A 16,918-nucleotide genomic window follows, 5' to 3' on the forward strand; every position below is an offset into this window, starting at 1 on the left:
AGTAACAAATGCTCAATAAATATTTGTTGTATAAATATTTTTAAGTCCTTGCTAAATGAGTAAATTATTCTGCTTTGGAGGTGAATAAAGTTCAAAGGTCTTTAATATTAATTAAAGTATTACTTGAATCCTTTAGAGATGCAATTCTTAATTTTGACATCAGTCAAAAGATATAAGGTTATGAAAAGATAAACCTAGCTAATGCATTTACCTGGTTCAAAAGTAGACCCCTATTTGCTATAGCAAGATAATTTAAACTAGAATAAAAGGTGTGGTACAAAAATGAAAATTTTTTGACCCTTTTCCCTTGAAATTACAAAGTTACACATACACATATATTTTAATATTTAAACCACTAACCCTACCACATCAAATGAAGGATATCCTCACACTAGACAGTGGTTAAAGTATTTTATTAAATTAAGTACATAATTTGCAAATCGTTTCATAAGAAATTTTAAAAGCAAAGTTATAAACATTTTCAATAAAAAAGTACAGCGTTAACAGCAAAATTACATTTTCTTTATAGTACAAATAAAAGTATTTTGTTTCTTATATACTATCTGAAAATTTTATAATATATTCTCCAACTGACAGCTGCAATATATTTTAATGAGAAGTCTCATGGTTAATTCAATCATTTGTTAATCAGGGTTCATCATTTGGACCATAAAATTCAATTGCTCAACTTTAAGGAAAATAATAAAATTCATCGTCATGTAATGTGGAGTTATAAAAAGCTCTTCGGGATGTAGATGTATTCTAGCCTTATTTCTCTAATAAACTCTGCAAAGAGACATTAAGTAACACTGTAAACTTGAATTACAATTTAAAAATAAGCACCATTAACATACATTCTACATAAACTTACTTCACCTTTTAAATGACAATTTTTTTTGGCCACGCAAACATTTAAATCTGTTTTCTTTACCATGTAAATAAAAATAAGCAATATTTAACCACTACACAGAAAAATTATCAAACTTCACCTCAATTGCACAATGGAAAAGCACTCAGAAAAAGCACTTGGAAAAAAACAGCACACATTATTTCTGTCTTTTTTATACATTTTGTCATTTTCTTAAATTGAGAGCAGTTAAAACATTGTCAGAGCAATTTCCTGAGTTTCAAAGTTTCCAATTTCCAGCTCAGAAAAAACCAATCTTACTTTTATACATGTCCTTTTTCTAAGCATACAAAACACTTGAATTTAAAAAGAAAAAGACCAAAATAAAGGATTGGAAACAATCCAACAGAATTATTTAGCTTTTCTTTTCAAAATGTGTTATAATACACAAGACACTTTAAAATCAAGATTTCTACTATACAATATGTCCTATATTTAAAGGCCTTAGAATTGCAAGTAGTATTGAAACACTAATAAATTGAAGAAACCTCAACTTGAAAACAATATAGAGATATATGAACAGCCAATAAATGTAAGACAACATGCTTCCATTTCTCCTGTTGAAGGAAGGAAATGAATAGTTGGAAATACTGTTAAGAGTCCCCTCATTCCAACCCCACTTTCCCTGTGGTTTCCACATTAGTTCTCTTTTTCCCCTGGTAGATACTGGTAAGAGACTATTGAAAGAATATAACTGTTACTAAACTCTTGCAAATTATAGAAGTGTTATAATTTTTTTTTTTTTTTTTTTTTTTTTTGCGGTACGTGGGCCTCTCACTGTTGTGGCCTCTCCCGTTGTGGAGCACAGGTCCGGACGTGCAGGCTCAGCGGCCATGGCTCACGGGCCCAGCCGCTCCACGGCATGTGGGATCTTCCCAGACCGGGGCACGAACCCGTGTCCCCTGAATCGGCAGGCGAACGCTCAACCACTGCACCACCAGGGAAGCCCTATACTTTTAAAATACTAATAACTTTGCAAAGAGCCATTCTAGTAAGCCATATATTAGCACAAATATACCAATACATACATCAAAACTTTGATAATCCCCACATTATCATTAGTTTTGACACACAGGATTTAGAAATGGGTAAAAGAGAAAAATTTGATAATCCTCAAACTCTGTTTACCTTTGGCATACAGGATTTAGAAATAGGCAAAACAAGAAAGGGGCAATTATAAAATTTTCTTTCATAATTATGTGTTGGTTAAACTATGCTACATAGTGGGGTAGGAGGCAGTTTGGTACTAAACAACTTCATAAAAACATTTACGATGCTCAAAATTTGCCTATATATTTATGGATGATTAAGAAGAAATACCCTAGATTTACCAAATAAAGCATAAAATTAGAGTTGATACAGTACAAAACATAGGTTCTTTCATTTGGTTTCTGCCCACAAAATACCCCACCTCTTGTTCTTTTTGACTGCTCCCACATCAATCATAATTATAATAAATAATACTGAAATAAGTCTAGCTGAAGTGCTCAAAAGTGATGTTTTTTTAAAACTGGGTAAGGAAATATAAAAACACAGAAAATGAGTATGCAGCTGCACACACTAGAATAATTCTAGGTTTTAGTATTGTTATTCACATTTCTTAAATCATATCAATTTATATATAGAAAGATTTTATTTCATTAACAGTTGTAGTTTTATAATAAGTTGCTGAAAGGAATTGCTTTATTTTTAATGTACACAATTCTTCTAGACATCACAAAAAACATAATGCCAAACTGTTGGCATTCTTTTCTTTTTTTTAACAAATTACCACAAACATAACAAATGTGAATAATACTTCAATACCAGTCACTATTTCTAAGTAATAAACATATATTTTTATTTTTGTGGAAATAAATTCAATGATATGGCTCTTCTTTTACAAGCATGCTTTCATGATATATAAAAACATTTTTTGAATTTTATTTTCATTAAAATGTCTGTTCTTTTGGGAAACCATTCCGAAATTCAGGATTCTTTCAGTAATAGCTCAATCGTATCATTCCTGATCCAATTAATTTTTTAAGCTTATCAAAAAACAATACAATTGTTTGCTAAAATTACGTATGTTGAAAATATCCTTCATATCCAAAGTCAAATTTATTTAAGCCAGTGTCTCACATTGGAAAATTATACTTCGCCACACTAAACTTGTGTGTAAAGGAAATTATAACTGACATACTAACAGGACTTTTTAGCTCACCAAAAAACAGAAGTCAATGAAAGTTTCCTTTCAGAAAGTTGGTTCTTTTTAAAAATAAAGGTAAAAAACTTTTAAATTGTAAAAATTTCTTTTATGATTATATCAAAAAAGTTTTCTATATCTATTTAAGTTAATAGGATTTTGACCTACTGTAGTTTAGAAATTACATGCCTCAAATATAAAATATAGCTCTTTAGTACTGTCTTCAATACCACTTACACAGACAGTTCTGTAAGACTAGAAGCAGTTTTATAAGACAGCAGCACTTGGTAGATACCTAACCATTTTTCCTTCTCTGAAAACTTGCCTGCCTATGGAAGGTATAAAATTGCAATATAATCTCAGACTCCAACTTTACTCCTAGAAAATGTACACACACAGAACAAAGGAACAAAAGGTAAGAGATCACGATCATATACAAAGCAGAAGAAAGTGCAACAGCATGTCTTCCTTCCTGTAGGATACACCAAAATGTTTTTTTGTATTGTTTTGAAATCAAAAAGCACTCAAGTGTTTTTGTTAGATCTCCTTTCTTTCATTACTACTGGTACTAGTACTTTTTTTTTTTTTTAATTAATTTATTTACCTTTGGCTGCGTTGGGTCTTCGTTTCTGTGCGAGGGCTTCCTCCAATTGCGGCAAGCGGGGGCCACTCTTCATCGTGGTGCGCGGGCCTCTCACCATCGCGGTCTCTCCTGTTGTGGAGCACAGGCTCCAGACACGCAGGCTCAGTAGTTGTGGCCCACGGGCCCGGACGCTCCGCGGCATGTGGGACCCTCCCAGACCAGGGCTCAAACCTGTGTCCCCCACACTGGCAGGCAGATTCTCAACCACTGCGCCACCAAGGAAGCCCAGTACTTCTTTTTTAAATACAAGCTTTTGAAGGGCTTGTATTATGAACCAGGTCTCAAAGCACTTTAAATACTTCTCATAGAAACCTTTAAGACTTTACTAAACGTCAAACAACAATTAATATAAAGGTTACATTTTCTGTCTGAGAAAGAATCAGAGCATTTCAATCTTTAAAACTGCAGCTGATAATTTTCTTAGATATTTTGTAATCAGTAAAAATTCTCTTTAATACTTTTAATAGACTACATATTTGGCATGTGATTCAGTAAAAAATTAAACTTCTCTTGAATTTTGAAAAACATAGTGTTTTTCTGTTTTATAACTGGACATTACTTCTAATAAAACACACATTTACAGTACAGTTGACTAAATTACTGCAAATAAAACTAATTTTAACCTACAAACCTTCACACTTTTAAGTCAAGGACATTTATTTTACTTTAGCATGACTTTCAAGCACCCTGGTTTAATTTCAGAGAACCTGCAGAAATGAAAAAAAGAGTTATTTTAAAGATAAGAATTTCAAACTGATTAAGAAACATAATCTTGTAATCAATTCAAGTGCCTATGGTAAACATAATATTAACTATCAAAACACTCTCCTTTAAGTTAAATCCAGCACTAATATCTATGCTTATGTTCCTTTTAATCTATTGTCAAAATAAATACATGACTAAGGCTGGGGGTTATTCCTAATTAAGTATTACAATTTAAGATTTTTTAAAATTCTCAAGCCTGAATTTGACCCTCATGAACAACAGCACGCTGCATGAAGGAGAAGACGATGTCTGCATTACATTATTTCTATGCATTGTAACAGTACCAAGAAATCTCTAATAGGTAAGTCTGATTCATCAGGCCATGAAATGCTTTCAACTCCCTCACTGTGAAATTTAAAGAAACACAAGTCTCTAAAACAGATCATCAATCCCAACATGATAATGTTGTGGTCTAACTACTCCTTTTGTAAAAGTAACTCTAAAATGTCATCTATTTTCATGCTCAGAATTAACACTACCATTTTCTATAATATAGCCAACATTTTATCACGTGACATAAACAAAATATGCTACATTCATTGAAACTGGAAGTAAGGGAAGGAGGGTACTTAGATTCCTCATAACCACTTAATGAAAAAGGACATTTCATGTTTGTCAGCTAAGATCAATAATGGCACTTAATTTATGAAGATGTGTAAATTCGTAACTGACTGGACATTTCCACTAATGTTTAAATACATCCAAATTATAACCACATTTTAGCAGAAGCTCCAACTCCTTCCAAAATCCACAGACATGTTATTTCTTTTCAAAGGAATTAATTAAACAGCAACATTAAACTATGATATGTATAATCTAACTACCCTGAATGATACATTATCAAAAAAACACAAATATACTTAGTTTCTTTTAGATTTTTAATTTATGATAGAAATAGTTTTGTCAAATGATTACTTCAATAACAAACATTTTTCTTTCATTTCTGGTTTAGTGGACATCATAAATCTAGAAAGGAATGTTATATATCATAATCTAGTCATGAATTTATGGCTAGAATCAGATGGTTAAATTTAGTTAACTATTTTAACAAATTGTTCTGAGCAAACTATTAGTGTTTACCATCTGCATATGGGCAACTGCCATTATCGATAACAGAAATCTATACTCACCTGAAGCTATGGCTTGTGAGGTATTTAATGACAGCTGGTTTGATGCGAGCAACTCCTCCCTGGCTGTGGTTTCCTCTCCCCGTAATCACAGAAAGATAGGGCTTACCACCATTCTGCTTAAATTCTGTTACAACAGGAATTGGAACCGTTAAAATTGATCTATCTTACATTCTCAACAGAAAACAAACCTTTACTCAAACACGTATGAAATAATTTTCATGAGGATTTAGAGATTTATCACTTCAAAAATCCCCAAATTAATGTTTTTAAATGTACTGTTTCACCTACACTTTAAGTATGGAAGCTTCCTAGCAACTCATCCACCTAAAGACTTAAGTGGGACTTCTCCTGTGGGGAGAGAGATTTCCATGTGTTATCAGAATTTCTCTCTGAAATAATGATAACAACAATAATATTAATGATACTTAACAATTATTACACACATGGAGTCAGGCATTGCTTTAAGTGACTTATATTTATTAACTAAGAATCTTTACAACAACTCTATTACTCTGAAGCCACCCAGCTTTGGTCTGATTAGCAGCTCTGCCACTAAATGACTGTGTGATAGGACCATGGACAATTACTTAGCCTATCTGTGCCTATTTCCTTAACAATAAAATGGGGTATAAGGCAACTGCTTTATAGAATATCATCCTCAGGAAGAGCCATTAGCAAATCCACTATTTATAGCATGGACTGCAGTCTTACCGCTAAAGATAATCAATTATTAACTTAAGAAACTCTTCCAAACAGATGATTTTAAAATATCGAATGAACCTGAGACTCTTAGACCACAGCTTCTGCTTTGGAAATGACCTTGTGAAAATCAAGTATATAAATCCTGAAAGTCAGTAACAGCTACAATAAAATAACAAAAAAAACTTGTTAATAATAGGAGTTGATTTAATAATTCAATAGATACTTGTTCCTCAGTTATAAATAGCACAAGTTTTGGGCTTCCCCGATGCAGGGGACACGGGTTCGTGCCCCGGTCCGGGAAGATCCCACATGCCGTGGAGTGGCTGGGCCCGTGAGCCATGGCCGCTGAGCCTGCGCGTCCGGAGCCTGTGCTCCGCAACGGGAGAGGCCACAACAGTGAGAGGCCCGCGTACCGCAAAAAAAAAAAAAAAAAAAAAAAAAAAAAAGCACAAGTTTTGACCTTTAGCATAAAATACATATACACATAAACATTCCATATTCTGCTCAGTAAGTTGCCCTAAGACTCCATCAGATCCACAAACAGATTGTTTTTCGAGTCTCATATCTCCAGGGCAATATTTAGACTAGAATTTTAGTGGATATGTTGGTCCTGCATTTATAATTCTTTCTTTGCTTAAGATCCACCTCCATAACTTCAAGCAACATTTTGTTCAAAATTCAACTCTCTCTGGGTGATGGCTATACATGGGTATTCACTTTGTAAAAAGTTTTTATGCTATACAATAATTATTTGTGCATTGTTCTTTATGTATGTGATATTACAAATAAATGCTTACTTAAAAAAAATATATCTCAACTAACCATAATTCAGCTCTCATCACTCCTTCACTACCGCTCCTCTCATCAGTTAAGTCAGTCATTTACAGCATTTCACCTTTCAATAGTTTACTTACTGCTCTGAAAATGTTCTCACATGCCTCAAAGTAGGGTGTCAGAGGATGTTTATTGAATGAATTAATATAATATGCTTGGGTTCCCAAATTTCAGGTTAATCCTGCTTACCACCTTTTTTAACTGATTTTTAAGCATATCTCAGATTTCTTATCATTTCAACTGTAAATATTTCAGTATGTATTCAAAAAGATAAGGACCCTTTAAAAAAAACATAACCACAATGTCACCATCATATGGTACAAAGTAAAAATAGTTCCTTAATATGTTTCTAAAAATGGCTAAAAATGTCCCCCAGTAGTCTCAAAAAAAATGTTTTTACTGTGACTTGTTTGAATCAGGGTTGAAACAAGTCTCCACACATTGTATTTGGTTGATATATTTCTTAATTTTTAATCTAAAGGTTCTCCTTCCCGTGTGTGTGTGTGTGTGTGTGTGTGTGTGTGTGTGTGTGTGTGCTTTCTTTTATCTTTTTTTTTTTACAATTTGTTGAAAAAATTAGATCATTTATCCTAGATATTTACAGTCTGGATTTTGCTGACTGTATCCCCATGGTGCCATCTAACATGTTCCTCTGTTCCCTATAAATCTGTATAAAGCAGTAGTCAGATCTAAAGGCTCTACCTGCTTCTGGTTATTTGGGGGCAAAAGAAGCTTCATGAGTAGTAGTGGTGTATATTTCAATAAGAAGACACAAAAGGTTCAGATATCTTTTTTGTTTTTTAATTCATCCCCAATTTTGACAATCATCTTTCATGACTAATAGCAATGTGGGGCAGAGCCACAGATTTTTCACCTGGACACATTTCTATTCAACAATACTACCACCTGCTGGTGATGTCAGTAACTACAGGCTACCACAAGTAGCACGCACAAGATGGGCTTTGGCTTCCAAAAAGGGTTTGTATCTTGAGTCTGATCCAGTATCACCTTACACAAATTATTTAACACTTTTATTCTCATAATTTTTTCTATTGAGATAAAATTCACCTAACATAAAATTCATAATTTTAAAATGTACAATTCAGTAGTTTTTAGTACATTATTACAATGTTGTGTAACCATCAACATGATCTAATTCCAGAACATTCCATCATCTCAAAAAGAAATTCTGTTCCTGTTAGCAGTCAATCTCCATCCCCCCTTTCCAGTCCCAGCAAACATTAATGTACTTTCCGTTTCTACTGATCTGCCCATTCTAGACATTTCATGTACAATAAATGGAAATCGTGTAATATGTGGCCCTTTGTATCTGGCTTCTTTCACACTGCATAATGTTTACAAGGTTCATCCATGTTGTAGCACGTATCAGCATTTCATTCCTTTTTATGGCTGAATTATATTCCATTGTATGGATATACCACATTTTTTCCATTCACCAGTTGATAGATTTGCGTTGTTTCCACCTTTTGGCTATTATGAACATTCATGTACCAGCTTTTGTGTGGATGAATTGTGTTTTCAATTATCTTGTGTACAAACCTAGGAGCAGAACTGCTGGGTTATATGGTAGCTCTGTGTTTAACCTTTCAAGGAATGTCAACCTTTTCCACAGTGGTTGTACCATTTAACATTCCCACCAGCAATATATGAGGGTTCCAATTCTCTATATCCTTACTGACACTTATTATTTTCCACTTTATTAAACTGTTTATATCATCAGTTTCCTTACTATAAAATGAGAGGAATACCTACCCTTTACTCAGTCATTTATTCAAAAGTTTTTTAAAGTGGTGAATGAAAGGCTCAATATACAATAATGATTCAATAATCATCATTGACTCAATTCTTGGCCAAAAAGATGGATATTTAATAATCAATTACACAAAAAGCTTTTTATAAGTACTGTGATACAGAGGAGTACTATGAGAGGCTTTTAATAGGGAGCCTAACTTAATCTGGAGGTTAACAAATGATAATGTAGATAAACATAAAGAAAAGGAGAAGAAGCAAAACACAAGATGAGAATGTAGAGACAGGCCAAGGAACAATTATGTAGGGATCTGGGAATTTATGCTAAATGAAACATAGCAACCTGTACTTTTTATCACAATGCTAACCATTTATGTAACTATTTATTCACTGTCATCTATCCTACTAGACAGCAAACTCCATAAAGACAGGAATTGTGTGTCTTTTTCACTGCTTTATCCCTGATGTCTAGAATATAGAAGATAATCAAATTTTACTGAGTAAATGATTTACTCGTCCTCTATAGACAAAATATTCCCTTATAATACTTCCATATAATACTTCTACTTTTCTTTTCTCCAGATTAAATAATGTATTTAAACCACTCTTAAATTTTCTCTTTTCTAATCTTTATTGTTGTTGTTTTCTAGTTCTTTCTCCAAGATTTTCAAAATTCTATTTAAAAAACAACTGGGGGAGGGGGATCCTCTACTTTATCAAAGAATGTCTGCTAATGAACAGAGAAGGAACACAAAATTATAAAACACCATTATGAGAACTTCCCTGGTAGCGCAGTGGTTAAGAATCCTCCTGCCAATGCAGGGGACGTGGGTTTGATCCCTGGTCCTGGAAGATCCCACATGCCGCGGAGCAACAAAGCCCGTGCGCCACAAGCACTGAGCCTGCGCTCTAGAGCCCGTGAGCCACAACTACTGAAGCCCGCATGCCTACAGCCAGTGCTCTGCAACAAGAGAAGCCACCGCAACTAGAGAAAGCCCACGTGCAACAACAAAGACCCAACACAGACAAAAATAAATAAATTTTAAAAAATAAAATTTTTTTAAAACACCATTATGCAACCACCAATATAATAATTGATTCAGACAAGGATCATCTGTGGATGCTAAAATCATTAGGCAAAATGAGAACAGTTATTCACACAGCCACAAAGTATCAATCACCAAAATTTACTAATTGATTACAAAGAAAGAAAAGGTACATTTACAAATTGAAATCTGATATGATAGAGTCCCACATTAAGCTAAGAAATCAAACTTAACACCACCAATACTGGGGCAAACTGACCATATATGTCTCTTGATTAGTTCCCCAAGGATGACCTAACATCTCCTATGCAGTATTTTCACCAAGAAAATTTTAAACTGAATCTAATCATGAAGAAACAATTAGACAAATTAAAATTGTAGGGCAATCTACCAAACAACTGGCGTGGAGTCTTTAAAAGTGTCAATAACATGGAAAACAAAAAACAGACTGAGGAACACTTCTATATTATAGGAGGCTACAGGTTTGGGACAATCAACTGGAACATATGATGCATGACTAGATCCTGGATTGGGGGTGGAACATGGCACAGCTACATAGGACATTTCCATATAACTGGAAAAATCTGAATATGGCCTGTATATTAGACAACATCATTATAACAATGTTAAATGTCTTAAAAGTGATAATGTATTGTGATTATGTAGGAGAATGAATTTGTCCTCAAGAGATAAACATGCAGAGGTATGCAAAAGTAAAGCACCACAATGTTTAATGAGACTTATTATCAAATGGTTCAGCAGAAAAAAATTCTAGAGATAATATAAACAAATGTGGCCAAATGTTGACGACTGATCAATCTAGGTAAAGGATATATGTACAATTCATATACTGTACAAAATTTGTACAATATGTATATTGTACAATTCTTTCAACTTCTCTGCAGGTTTTTAATTTTTCAATATAAAAAGCTAGGAAAAAGGATAATGATAAGAGGACACATGTTGATATGCAAAATAAAGCTCACTGCAACATTATAATTAAACGTCCATCAATATAGGGATGGATACATTATGATAAGGTCACACAATACTACACAGCAGTTATAATTTAAAAAAAACTCAATCCGTCGAGATGAGTAGATCTTGAAAACTGTATTGGGTAAAAATAAAATAAGTGGCTTGGCTGACGATATAGTGTGACACCATGTATGTTCATTTTTTAAAATTCACAAAAAGGATACTATAGACCAATTATGGATGAATGTACAATACACGTAGTAAAGGTATTTTCAAAACTGTCCAGGATGATGCAGACCAAACTGTAGGATGTTGATTTCCATCAGAAGGGGAGAGAAGAAAGAGAAAAGGATTGGGGATAATGCAAAGGGAGGAACAACAACAACAAAAAATATATATATGAAGCACATACAGTAAAATGTTATCACTTGTTACTTACATTCATGGGTACACAGGTGTTCGTTATTTTACTCGCAACTTTTTCAATGTGGTTTTCATGATAAAGTTTTTATATCAATTATATTTAATCAAGTATTTAATTACAACTGAATTGTAAAACCTATATGTGCTGAACTGATAAACCTATATAACATATAGTATAAAACTTTCTAAAATATATACAAATTAATTAACCAGAACAATACAGCTATCAATGACACAGCAGTATTATTGAACCACAGGGTAATAACTGAGGCATGGCTTCCATGTCTCCACAATAAAATGTAAGACAAAGAGAAAGCCAAGTTGAGAATTCAAAAATATCCTAGTAGTGCTAAGAGGAGATGACTCCCTAGTATTAGAGTCTGGGGTACTACAACAGATTGAATTTTCCCAAGTGCTACCATCTGGTGATGAAAAGGAAACAAGATGATAAACCAACAAGATACTTTAACATATATAAAGTACATGATATTGATTGTAAGAGGCAGGCAGTAGCATTCCTACTGACCCGCAAAGACAAAATACAAGCAGAAAGGGAGAAGGGCATACTACCAAAATGCAAACACTCATAAATCCTGCCTTTATGATAATTCTATAAAAATCCTATCACCTAATTTACTTCTGCATTTTTTATTTTTTTTTATTTTTTTTTTTGCGGTACGCAGGCCTCTTGCTGTTGTGGCCTCTCCCGTTGCAGAGCACAGGCTCTGGACGCGCAGGTTCAGCGGCCATGGCTCACTGGCCCAGCCACTCCGCGGCATGTGGGATCTTCCTGGACCGGGGCACGAACCTGTGTCCCCTGCATCGGCAGGTGGACTCCCAACCACTGCGCCACCAGGGAAGCCCTACTTCTGCATTTTATTAAACATCTGTTGAGCAACTGACATCTAATAAGTATCTATTAGCTTTAATAAATGTCTACTGAACAAAGATGTATTATATTCCTGAATGGTCCAGAGGATTCTCAGATTACATCATGCCCTCCCTTTGACAATTATAACAAAGGAATACAAACGTAACTGAAACAGGAAAATAAAAATGTTAATGGACATGGCAGTTAGAATTCTTTCCCAAGGTTTTCTTGAAGAATGAATCTAATACAAACATCTATAAATGTGGCACAGATATCCTCAGCCTGCACATTCAGACTTCCTTGAATTTGTGAAAATCTGTCATGACTATAGTCCTACCTTCAGTTTTCTCCTGTAAAACTGTCATCAAATGTTCTATAGCCTCATCCACATGCAGCCCATGGAGGTCTAAAACATTCTGTGGCAGCAGGGAGGCATTGACTTTCTCAAAGATCTCCACAGCAGCAAGGTGATTGGCTTCTTTCATCTTCTGCTCATGAAGACTACCCTTTAATTATAAACATATCATCAGTAATCACTTTTGATATCTGCTACTTAGTAAGCAATGAGGAAACAAATAGTGCCCCAAATAAAAGGAAGAACAAAAAAGGCAACAACAAATGTAAAATTTTAAATAATGCAATGGGCTAATATGCAAGAATGCACCAAAATTTAGGTGAATTTCAGTGGACAAATAACATAGTTCTTAAACTACTAAATCATCATTTCTAACACATTCTCTGATCCAAAAATCATAGGAAAAGGACACTTAAATAAACAACACACATCTCAAGAAGGAATCCACTGGTTTATCTTTTGATAATCCTGAGTCTCAACCCTTTAAAACCTTGCAGTTATCCCTGAAGTCATTCCTCAAGGTTTGCTATTATTGTTCACAAGGTTATACCGGTTTGATACCTTTTTCTGCTCCATCATAAAAAAGTAAGTGATATGGAACCACAGAAAACAAAAAGTAAATCAATCAGGTTTCTTGTAATACCATGCTGTATGAGACCAGGTAGAAATTTTACTTCCCTGAGAGATATTAATGTAACTTTCTTTTTCTGACTATGACAGTGATACACAACTTAAAATTCAAGCATGATAGAAAGCACAAGACCTCTGTAATCCCACCCTGGGATGGCCAATATTAACATTCTGCTTCCTTTCCTCCAGAAAATTCATATCTGTTTAGAAGCAGTACTGAATGAGAGAATCCAACCTAAAAGAAAATATGGACTGTCGGAAGAATTCTCAGAACCATACATTTCTTACATATTAGGACACTTTCTGTCACTTATACAATGTACATTCCCCAGAATAACTTAGTCCAGTCCCAGTATGAGTATTATCTGCTTCAAGATTATTCAGATGTTGTAAGTGACAAAGAAAAAATAATTTTCCTCTTTACTTGTTGGGCATAAAACGTGGCAACATTTTTCTTCCCCATCCGATAAGCTTCCTTTGCCTTGCTATAGCATTCCATCCTCTTCTGCTGGTGCAGGAAAGCCTCTGCCCTGTAGTCATCATACTCTGGGTACTCAAAATCCTGGAAAGATGGTTCGCTTGGTATATCTTCAGTCTCTTTCAATTTCTTTGCCTGTACGGTGTTACACAATAAGTAAAATACGAAAGAAAGTAGAAAGCACACATTTTACCTTCAAAAAAATGTACATGAAAACTGGGCTCTACTAATTTTTATCTTTCTTCTTAAAAAACAGACTCTCCCTACTGTCTATCTAGTAAGTCATGCACTTAGCAACTACTGTTAACCTTTTCATGCCATAAGGGTACTCCTTCTTCAACCATTCTTATCTTAGAAGATGTTAAAAAGTTCTCTAAAATTATGAAAATAAAAAAAATCAAGCCAAAAGAGAGAATATAAGATATTCAAGGAATGATGCTCATTTATCTAAATGCAATATTTTCCAAATTTTAGTTTGTAAACCCATTCAAAGGATCAGTCCAACCACTGAAGGAAGTAATGGCGTATTTCAATATTTTTTATAAACCAATTGATAAAGTAATTGAATAATATTCTTGTTAAAACAGAAAGGCATGTGGAGTAACCATGCCTTATAGTAGGTAAAAAATCATAAGGAGGTTTATGGGCAGTTTTCAACCAGCTAACTACCAACTAGCCGCTATGGTAGTGTTGACTTCTTGAGTTTTCTGAAATATAATCAAGTAGTTGTTACCCATATGAGACCCTGAATTAAAGAAACTAAACTAACTCTAAGTTAAAACACAAGGTTAATGAGAATAATAATTATTATGCAAATATGCCTCAATACTCTCCACCAAATAGAAAAGAATAAAATTAATGCATCACCATATTCCTAACTCATTACCACAGTCAAAAATCTGTAAATATACAGTCAGTTTATTTTCTGCAACAAACCCAAGGCTCTCTCTTACCTAAGAATATTCATAGGACCTACATCCTTATGTCACGCTCAGTAGTCAAGCTTCACAAGCTTCTTTCATATTAACGTTTAAATATTCTGTGAGTATATGGCTTGCATCCCTGATAAAATCAAAGATTTTCCAGGGAGAGGATAATAAAAACACTTTCTATGACCTTTGAAAAGCCCATAGTGCCTAACAATATGGACATAAATATTTCATAGCTTTAAAATCTCTCTGTGTTGGTGTTCATACTAAAAAATGCAAATACATTTGGTTCTCTGGGAAGGGACCCTTCATTGCTTATTTTTAAAAAAGAAAAAACAGGGAATTCCCTGGCAGTCCAGTGGTTAGGACTTGGCACTTTCACTGCCAGAGGCCGGGGTTCAATCCCTAGTGGGGAAACCAAGATCCCGCAAGCCACATGGCGTGGCCCAAAACAGACAGTACATAATGAGAGACACTTTATCAAATAGCTACTCTCTTTTTAAATAAAACCAAAATTTATTTTTACATCCCTTTTATAGTGATGTGGTTTACTTCATTAACAAGGGCCAAATGAAATACGTGCTGCCTAAGAATTTATGTAATTAGTGTCACTTGAAAGTGTGATGTACTATTATACCAAAACCATTTCCAATGGTAACAAACTTGCAAATTTTATCAAAGGCTAAAGGGAAAAAGTAGTAGTATTAATAAAACACAGTTTTAAATAAATGTTACTTTCTTGAACAAAGCAGATAAACCAAAATGTTACTGGTATCATGATACTCCCCTTTAGTATCTCTGATCCCTTGGGATCCTGGGATATCAAAGACAGACTATTCTATTCTGTTCAAAATCTTAAAAGATTTTTATCAGTGTTGTGACACCTACCTACGTTTTTTTGAGAAAGGCTAAGAATAATCTCCAGTATAACTTACCCAAATTTACGTTCTGGCCAACATTTACACAACTCACAAACCCTTTTCTGATTCCTACATTTTCTAACCATCTCCCACTTTGAGCAAGCACACTTTGTCCCCATCACTTCCTGTATTGCCATAATGACCAAGAGTGCCTTGCTCTATTATCAGGTGAAAAAGTAATCTTCATTCCCAGTTTGGCACTGAAGGTCTCATCATCATCTTGTACACTCCCTGAATCTTATAATATACTGCACCTATCCATGATGAACACAGGCATCAGCAGTACACTTGGTTCCTGTTCCGTGTACATGCTAACAGATCACATGAAAACCAAAATTACCTAAGTTCTACGTATCAGCTAAGTGATGGTGAAATATTCAAAGAAAAAAGGCAACATACAAGTGGTGCTCCACTATCCCTGAGTGGTCTTATTAATGAGCAAGTATAGCAGGATGATTGAGGACTGTTTAAAAAAGAAAAAAAAAGCCTAAAACGAATACAAGATTAATATACAAAATCAATTGTATTTCTATGTATTTGCAATGTACAATCCAAAAATAAAATTAAGAAATCAATTTCATTTATAATAGCATCAAAAAAATAAAATGCTTAGAAATAAATTTTTTAAAAGGCATGCAAAACTTATACTCAAAACAACAACAGGGGCTTCCCTGGTGGCACAGTTGTTGAGAGTCCACCTGCCGATGCAGGGGACATGGGTTCGTGCCCCAGGCCGGGAAGATCCCACATGCCGCGGAGCGGCTGGGCCCGTGGGCCATGGCCGCTAAGCCTGCGCGTCCGGAGCCTGTGAGGCCACAACGGTGAGAGGCCCGCGTGGCGCAAAAAAAAAAAAAAAAACTACAACACACTGTTGAATGAAATTAAGAGGACCTAAATAAATCGAAAGGTACTCTATATTCATGAATTGGAAGACAATATTGTTCAGATCGCAATACACCTCAAATTGATCCACAGGCTCAACAAAATCCCCATGAAAATTCCAACTGGCTTCTTTGCAGAAATTGACAAGCTGATCCTAAAATTCACATGGAAATGCATGAGGACCAGAATAGACAAAATAATCTTGAAAATAGTTGAAAACGCACACTTCCTAATTTCAAAACTTACTACAAAGCTACAGTAATCAAGACTGTGGTACTGGCATAATGAGAAACATACAGATCAACGGAATGAAACTGAGAGTCTAGTGATAAATTTATAGTCAATTCATTTTCAACTAGGGTGCTAAGAACATTCAACGGGGAAAAGCAGTCTTTGCAACAAGTGGTGCTGTGACAACTGGATATCCACATGCAAAAGAATGAACCTGGACCCCTATCTCACACCATATA

At 34.5% G+C, this 16,918-nt stretch overlaps 1 protein-coding gene across 1 annotated transcript in view; it reads right to left on the minus strand.

Annotated features, from left to right (window-relative positions):
* Positions 1-4,228: 4,228 nt before the first annotated feature.
* N4BP2 (NEDD4 binding protein 2) overlaps positions 4,229-16,918 on the minus strand; it is a 56,480-nt gene continuing 43,790 nt past the window's right edge. Inside the window, exons 13-16 of the mRNA XM_082653653.1 lie at positions 13,664-13,852; positions 12,592-12,760; positions 5,631-5,754; positions 4,229-4,442 (exon numbers count right to left, since the gene is read on the minus strand). Of these exons, the coding sequence (XP_082509779.1) occupies positions 4,397-4,442; positions 5,631-5,754; positions 12,592-12,760; positions 13,664-13,852 (528 nt within the window). The 3' untranslated portion in view covers positions 4,229-4,396. The remainder of the gene's footprint in view (positions 4,443-5,630; positions 5,755-12,591; positions 12,761-13,663; positions 13,853-16,918) is intronic.

The sequence above is a fragment of the Grampus griseus genome (genome assembly GCF_964374135.1).
Source record: "Grampus griseus genome assembly, chromosome: 4".
In the NCBI taxonomy this organism is placed as follows: domain Eukaryota; kingdom Metazoa; phylum Chordata; class Mammalia; order Artiodactyla; family Delphinidae; genus Grampus; species Grampus griseus.